A 12,551-nucleotide genomic window follows, 5' to 3' on the forward strand; every position below is an offset into this window, starting at 1 on the left:
TCTATAATAGATACATGGGCGCAGCGAACCGTCTTTCTTTTTAACGAAGAAGAACCCGGCGCCGGCAGGAGATGAAGACTTCCGAATGAATCCTTTGGCGAGGTTCTCCGTGACGTATTCGGACATGGCTGCGGATTCTGCAGGGGACAGCGGGTAGATCCTGCCCCTGGGAGGAGTAGAACCTGGGATTAGCTCAATCGGGCAGTCGAAGGACCGATGCGGTGGGAGGACCTCCGACTCCTTCTTGTCGAAAACGTCTGCATAAGCCCAATAGGCTGAAGGAAGCCCAGAGAGATCCTGAGGTGGACGGACGGGAACCACTGGATGAATGGGGTTCAGACAGTGACCATGACACGGGTCTCCCCAGCGCAAGACCTCCCCGGTCGACCAGTTGAGTACCGGCTGGTGTGTCCGTAACCACGGGAGACCGAGTAGAATGGCATGAGACAAGTCGGGCAACACGTAGAAGGCTACTTTTTCACGGTGGAGGGCACCGACTTGCAAGATTACCTCTTCTGTGACTGCGGTGATGGATTCCAATAGCGGTCGGCCATCAACGGAAGCGATAATCCGGGGGTTCTTCAGGGTGACCACGGGAATACGATATTTGTCCACAACTTCACGCCGGATGAAGTTGCCTGCTGAGCCCGAATCCACATAGGCCACCTCGGACCCACGCCTCTCCCCTGAAAGTAGAAGAACAGAAAGTGTGAGGGCCTGAGAGGAATCATAATCACCTAGGAAGGCCTCTCTTACCTGGCCTAGGTGGAAGAGTTTCCCGGTCTCTCAGGACAAGAGCGGATGAAGTGGGATGCCCCTCCACAATAAAGACAAAGACCTTGCTCCCGTCTCTCCCTCTGACGTCTCTCAGCCATCCGGACCCGATCCACCTGCATGGGCTCAGGGGGTGGAGTATGTACAGGACCAGGCGGGCGTGGATTAAAGGACCGGTTAGCGATCGGGGCAGGCCTAATGGGCCTCCTATCCCTCGCCGTTTCTCGGGCGCGCTCCTGGAACCGGAAGTCTATTCGAGTGGCCAGGGAGATGAGGTCCTCGAGGGTGGTGGGAGTATCCCGCCCCACCAACTCATCCTTAATTCTGCCCGACAACCCACGCCAAAAGGCCCCGACCAATGCCGCGTTATTCCAACCCAATTCGGAGGACATGGTGCGGAACCGAATGGCGTATTGACCAACTGTCAGGGTGCCCTGGTGGAGGTTGAAAAGTGATTCAGTAAGCGAGGCTACCCGTCCAGGCTCATCGAACACCTTACGAAAGGTGTCCAAGAAAACCGGGATGTTAGAGACTATAGGATCGTCCCTCTCCCAGAGCGGATTTAACCAAGATAAGGCCTCTCCCTCCAGATGGGACATGATAAAGGCCACCTTGGCCCTATCGGAGGGATACTGATGAGGTTGAAGCTCAAAATGCAAGCCACACTGGTTTAGGAACCCTCTACACTGTTTGGGGTCCCCACCGTATCGGGGTGGTTTGGCAAGGCGAGGAGAGGGAAACGGAGCAGGACTGGGGATGGCGGCCGAGGCCGCGGCGGCGGCGGACTGGAGATCTCCCAGACGGCTATCTACTGAGGCCATATACGACAAAATATGGGACTGAGCGTTCCGCTGCTGGCTCAACTCCTTCTGGAGGCTGGCCAGCTGAGCGGCATTCCCCGGATCGGCCGCCTGAAGAGCGGACAGGCGGGACTCCATGGCCTTCATGACCGACATGATGCGCCCCTGGTTCTCCCGTAAAAAGAGGAGCTCCTTTTGACCGGGAGCGGAAACACCGGCGGGATCCATGGCCTGACCGTACTGTTAGCACCGCACACGGTAAGGCGGAATTTCCCTGGAGTGGACCCTCTGGACCGTGGCACCGAGGGGCCCCGGACGAGCAACCAGGTGTGACCGACCCCTATACAGGGATCGTTTGGCGCAAGACCAGAGACTCGAATGCCACGGCAGCCGGAACCAAGAGGGGCGGCTCGGAATGGATCACAGGGCTCGAGCAGACACGGACACAGGACTTGAACAGGCACGGACACAGGACTGGAGCAGGTACGGACACAGGACTTGGAGCAGGTACGGACACAGGACTTGGAGCAGGTACGGACACAGGACTTGGAGCAGGTACGGACACAGGACTTGGAGCAGGTACGGACACAGGACTTGGAGCAGGTACGGACACAGGACTTGGAGCAGGTACGGACACAGGACTTGGAGCAGGTACGGACACAGGACTTGGAGCAGGTACGGACACAGGACTTGGAGCAGGTACGGACACAGGACTTGGAGCAGGTACGGACACAGGACTTGGAGCAGGTACGGACACAGGACTTGGAGCAGGTACGGACACAGGACTTGGAGCAGGTACGGACACAGGACTTGAAGCAGGTACGGACACAGGACTTGGAGCAGGTACGGACACAGGACTTGAACAGGCACGGACACAGGACTGTAGCAGGTACGGACACAGGACTTGGAGCAGGTACGGACACAGGACTTGCGCAGGCATGGACACAGGACTGGAGCAGGTACGGACACAGGACTTGGAGCAGGTACGGACACAGGACTTGAGCAGGCACGGACACAGGACTAGGAGCAGGGCTGGAAGCAAACACAGAGATTAGGCAGGGAGCCTGATTCCAGGCGAGAACACAGGGCCTGAGGTACTGTAAGAAACAACCACGGTCAGGCGCCTCCACTAGGGGAGGGCGGCCTGATAAGGCTGCCGCTGTGCCCTCATTGGTCCAGCGGTGCAATCGGGGCAGGGCACCGCCGGAGACCAGCTTAGCTGTGGAGGGCCGGCCGCGACCTACAGCGCATGCGCGAGACCCGCGGTGACGTCACCAGCCGCGGGCCGGAGGAAGAGAGAGGCCGACGCCGGGGCTGGAGGGAGCGAGGCTGCTGGAGGGAGCGCGGCTGCCGGGCGAGGTAAGTATAGCTGCGCGCACGGGGGCGCAGGGCTGGGAGCGTGACAGGGGGATCGGGGGCCGTGATGGTAGGACCGGGGGCCGTGACAATGGCATTATGAAGTCTGAAGACTACCAACAAATTTTGCAGCATAATGTAGGGTCCAGTGTGAGAAAGCTGGGTCTCCTTCAGAGGTCATGGGTCTTCCAGCAGGACAATGACCCAAAACACACTTCAAAAAGCAATAGAAAATGGTTTGAGAGAAAGCACTGGAGACTTCTAAGGTGGCCAGCAATGAGTCCAGACCTGAATCCCATAGAACACCTGTGGAGAGATCTACAAATGGCAGTTTAGAGAAGGCACCCTTCTAATATCAGGGACCTGGAGCAGTTTGCCAAAGAAGAATGGTCTAAAATTCCAGCAGAGCATTGTAAGAAACTCATTGATGGTTACTGGAAGCGGTTGGTCGCAGTTATTTTGGCAAAAGGTTGTGCAACCAATTATTAGGCTGAGGGTGCCAATACTTTTGTCTGGCCCATTTTTGGAGTTTTGTGTGACATGATCAATGTTTTGCTTTTTGCTTCATTCTCTTTTGTGTTTTTTCATTTAAGACAAATTAAATGAAGATAATAATACCAAAGAACTTGTGTTTGCAATCATTTTCAGGAAGAAACGGAGTATTATCTGACAAAATTGCAGGGGTGTCAATACTTTTGGCCACAACTTTAAGTCCTTCTCGCTTGGAAAAGGTGCTGGGCTTCAGTCAGCCACCAGACAATGCAGAAAATAATGGAAATGATAAGCAGGAGATTAAAGGGGTTCTCCACTACTCGGACAAGCCCTTCTCAATATGTATGCTTCCTTCTGTTAAAATAACAACACTTATACTCACCTCCGGTGCCAGCGCAGTTCCAGTGGTGTCGGATCTCTAAAATCGGGTAACAGTGTGACATCACATGAACCCTGTGGCCAATCAGCAGCCGCTTCACTCTCTCCGCCTTCAGACACGTCACATCCGGAAGAAGAGAGAGAACAACAGCACTCTCTTCCTCTGGCTGTAGGCGATTTGTCAGAAGACGGAGAGAGTGAAGCAACTGTTGATTGGCTGCAGGGTTAACATGATCTCACACTACTATGTGATCACAGGGATAGACAGGGTCGACCCCACTAGAACGGTATCAGATATGGAGGCAAGTATAAATGTTACTTTAGCAGAGGGACACATATGGATTGGGAAGGGGTTGTCTAAGTAGTGGACAACCCCTTTAATCTTTTTGTTCTTTGCAGGACCTGTTTGGCCGATATAAGATGCGGCCACTGCCTTTCAGGGCTTATCTACAGCATTCTATACGCCTTGGTGAAGGAAAGCAGTCTGAGCAAGTAGCCTCAGATCATACTTTACTCTCCTCTCTGCTTGAATCCTGCCTTGAAGTGCCATCTGTTCAGCTGACAAGAGCTGTGCTGTGCTGATCACTAGAAAGTATATCACAGAGCTTGTCAGCTGAAGGCACAGCAACTCAAAGCAGCATTCAGGCAGAGGAGAGTGAAGCCTGATGTGAAATCGGTCATGTGTAGTATAGACTGACTATGCCTAAATTCTGCTTTGAAGTGTTGTGCCTTCAGCTGAAAAGCAGAGGAGGAGAGTGAAGCCTGATCTGAGCATGCGTGCTCAGACTGCTGTCACTCACAGAAGTATCACTTCCCCCACCAGTGACTGCTCACCAGATTCTGGTCCCCAGACAAGAAGTAACAGAGCCTGAATCAAAACAGAGGACTATATGACCCATATAAAGATGAGCTTACAGAAGCAGATCAGGTCATAAAAGTGTATTAGAAATGTGTTAGTTAGGAAGAGTTAGGATTAAATAAAGAAGGTTAAATTAGTAGTGAAAATCCTCTTTAGGTTTTATTGAAATTCTAGAATCATGCACCACTCTCTTATATTCTACTACTAGGCATAACACGGTATAACAATTTTGTCTGGAGTCATTTAAAGGGAACTTGTCATGTAAAATAACGCTATTAACCTGCTGATATGGGGTTAATCTGCCAGTTAATAGTGTTTTGAATGAACTCTATTCCCCCCCGACAGCCTCGCTCTTTCAGTCACAGATGTGGTGCCTGCATGGTTTCAGTCATTGCACTGTGTATACAGAGCAGTGACTGTAATCGTGCCGCTGTCAATGACTGACAGACGACTCAGTACTAGAACTCAGCATTAAAGCTGACTGTCAGTCACTGCCAAGGGTGCAGTTACAGCTGCCACTCTCTATACACAGAGCAGTGACTGAAACCATGCCGGCGCCACTCCTATGACTGAAAGAGCGAGGCTGCGTGAGAAAACAGTTAATTTCCTCTCGGCAGCGGGGCTCGCAATGCCGGCACTGTGTCAGAACGCTAATAACATGCAGAATAACCCCATATGTGCAGGTTAATAGCATTATTTCACATGACAGGTTCCCTTTCAAGCACTTAGATTATTTCAATAAGAGTGGCATATTTCTATGTAAGACTAGTTTCACACTAGCATTTGGCAGAGCTGCGGAGGGCTGCGTACTTCCTCCTTTCTTCCTCTGTTAAGCCTCGCCCACTGCCGCACCTCTTCCATTCAGTTCCACCTACGTCGGCATGCATCTTGCGTACCTATCTTTAACATCTGGTACGCAGGCCACGTGAATGTGTGCGGATGCCTGTGCTGCGTCGTTTTGACGCTGCGCCGACTGCAACAAAATGCAACATGTTGCGTTCAGCGCATGCACTGGCATCCGCATATATTCGCATGGCCTGCGTACCCAATGTTAAAGATAGGTACACAGGATGCATGCCGATGCATGCCGACGAAGGCGGCGCTGAATGGAAGAGGTGCGGCAGTTGGCAGGGCTTAACAGAGGAAGAAATGAGGAAGTATGCAGCCCTCCGCAGCCCTGCGAAACGCTAGTGTGAAACTAGCCTTAAGCTGATACATACTTTAAATTAGAACATTTAAAATTTCATATGAAGCACATGTGAGATCATACCTAACGATGGAATGGATCTAAGGACAACGCAGAGCAAAAGAGAACGGGATATAAAGTTTGCACCTTAGTATTTGTAGTTCCTCCTGAGAATTACTGAGCTCATCATTGAGACGACGCCATCGCAAAACTGCTTTTAAATCTTGATGTTCTTTAGACTCTTCATCGGATAGCTGTTCAGTGACACAATAAGAGTCAATAAGTGAAGATATGGACTTTTCATGTTCAGCAAGGATTAGGAAATTGCCATTAATGCAGTTCCCGAATAAACTAATTATGATTCAACAGTAAAAAGAGGAACATTTAAAACAGCATGCCATTTTTTATTGCCTATAAATTGCAGGAGAGACCATTATTAAATGATGACTCAAGCTTCAAGAAACTTTGCATAAATCAACAGTACAAGTGAATAAGAACTTTCCTGATGCATCTTCCCAGAGAAATTTCTTTCTTTCTCCACTTATACACCATGTCGTCCCCTCCTCCCCTGCCTCCTGAACTTAACATTTATTACATTTAGACTAATATAAAATCCATCACAATTCAGCACTGAAATGCATCAAAACTGCAAAATCACAAAGGGAGTGAATAATTTTGCAAGGCATTGTTGGTACAGTTCTACAGAGTATTTCTGCTTAAAGATAGCTGCTAAAATGCTGATTATGAGTAGTAATATGCCCCGATTACAAGTTATCTCATTTATGTCAATTGATATTATGTAAAGAATAGAAAATGATTTCAGCCTGTTGTTAACTTATAGCATGACAACAGTTTAAGGTACACGCTCTAAATTTAATTACCGCAGGGGAAAAAAAAACAAAAAAAAAAAACTTTCTTTCAAGTTCCTTTCAAAATGATAACATTCCTTCCCTTTGTTCAAAAATAATCACAGAAATCTATATTTCCTGCTGTTATAATTAAAACCAGAGACACAAATACTACATCTTGTATCTATAGAGCACAATACCGTGGCAGAGTAAAATCAAAACAATTTGTAAGTTAAAAGGGAGAAAGATTGGAGACCTTCCATATTATTATTATTATATGTGGGGTAGTGTTGTGACATATTCCTAGATAATACTTGATTTTGAAGATGGGGACAGTAGGCAGATGGGCTTTATCTTGTATTGTGTATAGGTTTAGCATACAAAGGTTTACTGCATCTTTCATAGCCATGGGAAACCATCTCCTGGTTTCACTCCTGCAGGCTCTTTATGACCAGGCTCCTATGGACCATAATGGGAACCTTTCAGCTGTTACTGTATATGCCCAAACCGTGAGTAACTTGTATCAGCCACTGGCTGTAGTATCCCAGTATGTTTGTCTCTGAAACACTGCGGCATTTCATAGAAAAATCAGCTTTGAATAGCCACCAGGGATTGAACCATGTGCACATATAGAAGAAGCAGATGCTTGTCAGTCACTGTCAGCAGGCGGGGACAAGCCACAGAGGACCCGCCTGCACGACTAGTGCACAGTGTGGTTTGGTTACCTTTAAAAGGAATCTGTCACCTATTTTTTCGCATACAAGATGCAGCCACCGCCATCAGGGGCTTATCTACAGCATTCTGTAATGCTGTAGATAAGCCCACGATGTAACCTGAAAGATAAGAAAAACAATTTAGATTATACTCACCCAGGGGCGATCCGATCCGGGTCCAATGGGTGCTGCGGTCCGGGTCAGGCTCCTCCCATCTTCTAGTGATGATGTCCACTACTTTGCTTCATGTCAGGGCTCCAGCGTAGGCGTATTTTATCAGCCCTGTTGAGGGCAAAGCAGAGTACTGCAGTGTGCAGGCGCCGGGAAAGGTCAGAGCGGTCCAGCGCCTGCGCACTGCAGTACTCTGCCCTCAACAGGGCAGGGCAGTACGCCTGCGCCGGAGTCGCGACGGGAAGCAGAGGGTGTCATCGCTAGAAGATGGGAGGCGCCGGACCCGGACCGGACCGCCCCTGGGTGAGTATAATTAACTCGTTTTTCTTATATTTCAGGTTACATCGGGGGCTTATCTACAGCATTACAGAATGCTGTAGATAAGCTCCTGATGGCGGTGGCCGCATCTTATATGCGAAAAAATAGGTGACAGATTCCCTTTAGCAAAGCATCCTAATGCACCTTTAAGGGGTGATGTTATAATACTGAAAAATATTCCAAGAGAGATGAAATGGTGAGAAAATGTTATTCCACTATTGTTTTTATTTGCTGCCCATGCAGCTGTTTGAGAACTTGCTTTTTGCATGCCGAGCTGTAGTATTTATTAATACCATTTTAGTGTACAGACGAGAGGTGCAATAACTGAAATGATCTTTTGGCTTGCTCAAATCATCATCGTTCTTAGCAGTGGCTCATCCTGTGTAAACAATATCTGCTCTGCTGAGAACAATGCAGATTATACACACACACAGAACAATCTTGTACAGACCGTTAAGTGCACATATAAAGCAAGGTTAGCCGGCGGTATTAGGCTATTAAATGACTACCGATCAGCAAACAAGTAGCCAATCGGTAGGCGTTCAGTGCAGCCAGTTGGCTGATGTAAATGGAAGTTTCTGCCACACAAGACTGTGATGGCAAATTATGTATATATACTAGACTGCCATATATAGTTGAGCCATGGATTTATTCTGAACGTCAAATTTAGAGATAGGAAGAAGTTTTGCCTTCCGATGGGTCCACCTTGAAGTGTTACAGGTTATATATGATGGACATGTGCCTGTTATCAATTGTGTAATGATTATCAGCTACAGTATTTATGTTTGGATGACAATGGTAGGGTGTCTATTAGTATGACCTTTTTCCTTTTAAATTCAGGTTCTGAAAGACATTGGGGTGGGTGGAGTGTCATTGTTCTCTCTCAACCACCAACTTCACATCTGGTGAGTGTGGACAACAGCGTCCTCTACATTATGAACAATTAGGTGTCATATCATCTTCTATTGGCTCACATACTGTATAGAAATTCCTTAGTGTATCATGTTGTCATCCAACCATATGGTGACAGTATGTCGGTTACAAAACGACATGACACGCTAAGGTGTATTCATACACTATTCGCATAAAGTTAGGGATATTTTGCTTTCGGGTGAAAATTATGGAAAATGTAAAAAGTTCACGTTGCAGTAATTTTTTATCACGAAAGTAGGGAATTTAAATTGAAGCATGCAATGCTGATTCCCTCATCTCAAACAATTCATTGAAACAAAAGCCAACAACAGTGGTGGGTATACCCCCGAAAAATGTCAATGTCTCAATAACTTGTCATGAGGCCTTGAGCATCAATTACAGCTTGACAATGATGTCTTATGCTGTTCACAAGGCGAGTTATTGTCTGCTGAGGCATGGCATCCCACTCTTCTTGAAAGTCGGCCCTCAAGTCATTGAGTTTGGATTCGGGTCTGGAGAAAGTGCAGAGCACTCCATTTGAAGGACTCCTGTCTCCAGCAATCGTTCCCTAATGATATGACCTTGATGAGCTGGAGCATTGTTGTCCATGAAGATGAAATTAGACCTGTCTTGTTCATGCAGACACACTGATACAATAGGTAAACATCATCCATTCAACAATTCACAAACATCAATTCAATCTACAACAAGAGTCAATGTTCTGACTAATATGAACAATAATTTGTGTCTCCTGATCTACTGAAAAATACGACTGGTCTAATTAAGAATAAATGCTGTGTTTTCACATTCCTCCCCATCTTAATTGGCTAGACTTGATAGGCCTCCTGTCACGTACCCGCTTCTCAGCATGTGGCTTGGGGTTGCACCTATCTCCTCTCCCTCAGTACAGCATTCAACCTCTTTCCTATGCTGCAATGGGAGAATAAATCACACCCCAACACAGACCACACACCCCCGCTTCATACACGCCGACACCACTCACCGAACATATGGGAGATGAGTCCTGGAAATACTACTACTATATGCCATTCACCAGGATCACACACTCAAAGGCTATGGATTCTTTAGAGCATACAAGGTTCAAACTTATTAAAGTTTTAAGCTTTAATAGCAAAGGTACAGTGCTTACAATCAGGGCTGCGGAGTTGGTAAGCCACAGTTGCTACTCCGATTCCGACTCCTGGATTTTATCAGGCTCCGACTCCGACTCCTTCATAAATGGCCAATTCATAACAACAAATTTACTGTTGTAAAATATTAAACATCGTGCTTATTCAGTTTCTCATCATCATATAAGTAATCAGACCACTTAGAGCAAAAACTACATTTATTAGAATACAATTAGAATATAGCAAATAACTTTTATAAACTTTTCTAAACTGTAAGTAAATATGCAATAAACATTTTTATGCAGTTAATAAGAAGAAATCTATAAATTTGTCCTCAGAAAAAAGTATTGCCTCTGTCAGATCCTCCTTCATGGATGCCCTCAAATCTGATCTAATTATTTTGAGAGCAGAGAACAACCTCTCTACACTAACTTGTGTTGGTGGCAAAGCAGTAACCACTCGGGCAACATCTCTGACAATGTCAGGATATAGAGGAATCGCTTGTTGCACTGTTAGATTTGATGAACGGTCAAATTTCTCAATTTCTTTTAGTGCACATGAAAAATTCTGCTGAAATGTACTGGCTGTGTTCCTTGATGGGGATGACTCTTCTTCTATGCGGGAACGCTTTGCACGGTCCTTGTGATCCAAATATTTTTCGAAATTAAATTCTTCATCAGTTGATGATGAAGGTGAAGATGTGGCAGGACGACCAAATTCTTCTTGTTCCTCCTGACTGTTCTGCAACCCTTTCATCCTGACTGCTATTTCAAACAGAGCTTCTTTTCCTTTACTTAGCTGTTGATCATCTAGAAGAATCCGATGCATTGGGTCTACATAAACAGCTGCCAAAAGAATGTTATTTTGTAATAGTAGCTCCTCTCTCCGTTTCATTGATGTAGCAATGCCACTTGCAATTAACCCTCCTCTTTGGGACAGGCGAAACATCAGGTTCTTCCACTCCTTTAAGAAAATACCTGGAGTTAAGTCCTCTGCTTGTAATTTTTTAGTCACTGTAAATGGGTGCTCTAGCAATTTTTCCAGCTCAGTCACCTGATTCCACTGACTTTCATTTAGCGTCAGTTGAGGGTTAGCCATGTCTACAAGAAAGGTTTTCAGTTCAACCAAGCGCTGAATCATTAAGTAAGTACTGCCCCATCGTGTGGCTTGATCAATAATTGCCCCTTTTCCAGCACGTCTCTTCAAAATTGAGTCAACTTTAGGGGTTCTGGCAACAGTAGCCAATTTTCTCACCTTGCCAATCAGTGCAGCAGCATGTCCTTCTTGCAGACTGTCTCTTATAGCCAGCTGTAGCGTATGCACAACACAGCGCATGTGATGAATGAAAGAACATATTGACACAGTTTCAACAAGATCATCTAAACTATCATGTTGCTGTTCATCTGAAGCAACTTCAGTTTGCTCCTCAGTTACAATACTGTGTTCCTCTATTTCAAACATTTCTGTGTCTGTGGACCCAGAATGTTCTTCCAGTTGCTGGTCACTATCATTACTGTCATTCATTAGCTTAATAGTACTTATCATATTTGAAGCATTGTCAGTTACGACAGAAAGAACTTGCTCTTTTTTAAGTTCATATTCTTGCAGAACCTTTTCCACCAAGACCTGGAGAAACTCACTGGTGTGATGAGCTTTGGTGTCTTTTACTGCCAATGTCTTGGTAACTATTTCATTTTTGTCACAAACAAATCGGACATTGATGGCAAAATAGTTCACTCTGTGACGTGTGCAGGCATCCATTTTAAGAAACAGAAAGCGTCCCTTGAGAGTTTTTTTAAGTTCTTCCTTTTGTTTAAAAGCTTCTTCGATTACTAATTTTCTAATACTCTCTCTCTCCAGAGAAACACCAAGCTTGCGGGCCATTTCCCCATTCAGACACATAAAAGCTGGTCGTGAAAATAATGAAATAGGCACACTATCCTTTACAACAAGCTCCATGATCTGTTTTTTAAATGTATCTACTGTCATTGTCACAGTAACTTTGTCACTGACAAAATATCTTGCAACTGATGGCTGCAAAGTTCTCTGCTCCTTTGTTTGGCTGGAAGAGCTGGGCACTGGTTCATTGGTTTGGATGCAGTCTTTCTCATCCACTGCTTTCAGTACTTCTGGATGAAAGCGCTGTAAATGTCTCTTTAGCTTAGAAGCTCTGGTAGGAGCATTTTTATCTTTGCCTGAATATGCACTCATCTTGGCTTCACAGCATTTGTTTTCGTCTCGATCATTTGTCATTTGTCATACACTGACAGACATAATGTTTTCTATCTTGAGTGATGGTGAAATGTTCAAATACAGCTGATTTAATGTGATGCTTCTTTGACATTCTCAGGTTTTTAATTCTGCATTCACAATCCAAATGACAATTGTTTTTTCTAAAAACAATTGTACAAAATTATTGCCAGGTCGTACAACTGATATAGTGGTCAGTAATACTGTTATTATTCCTCATGTACTCACAGTTAACTGATGCAAAGTTTGTTGAAAGGATAATACTTCTTACAGTCTTCCTCTTCTGAGTAGCAGGCAGCTGTGAGATGCTTGGAAGACGCACACCTAGTATGATCCAGTCTAGAGGAGGAGCTTTACTTCTAAG

The 12,551-nt window shown here is 45.9% G+C and overlaps 1 protein-coding gene across 17 annotated transcripts in view; it reads right to left on the reverse strand.

Annotated features, from left to right (window-relative positions):
- AOPEP (aminopeptidase O (putative)) overlaps positions 1 to 12,551 on the reverse strand; it is a 767,795-nt gene that overhangs the window by 354,874 nt on the left and 400,370 nt on the right. For all 17 annotated transcript variants that reach the window (XR_012220365.1, XR_012220366.1, XM_073545970.1 and 14 more), the window contains one exon: positions 5,993 to 6,099. Coding sequence is in view for 15 of the 17 variants with exons in the window: in XM_073545970.1 (XP_073402071.1) it covers positions 5,993 to 6,099 (107 nt within the window). In the remaining 2 variants the exon portion in view is untranslated. The remainder of the gene's footprint in view (positions 1 to 5,992; positions 6,100 to 12,551) is intronic.

The sequence above is a fragment of the Dendrobates tinctorius genome, unplaced genomic scaffold (assembly GCF_039654945.1).
Source record: "Dendrobates tinctorius isolate UK_male_01 unplaced genomic scaffold, ASM3965494v1 ptg000144l, whole genome shotgun sequence".
NCBI lineage: Eukaryota > Metazoa > Chordata > Amphibia > Anura > Dendrobatidae > Dendrobates > Dendrobates tinctorius.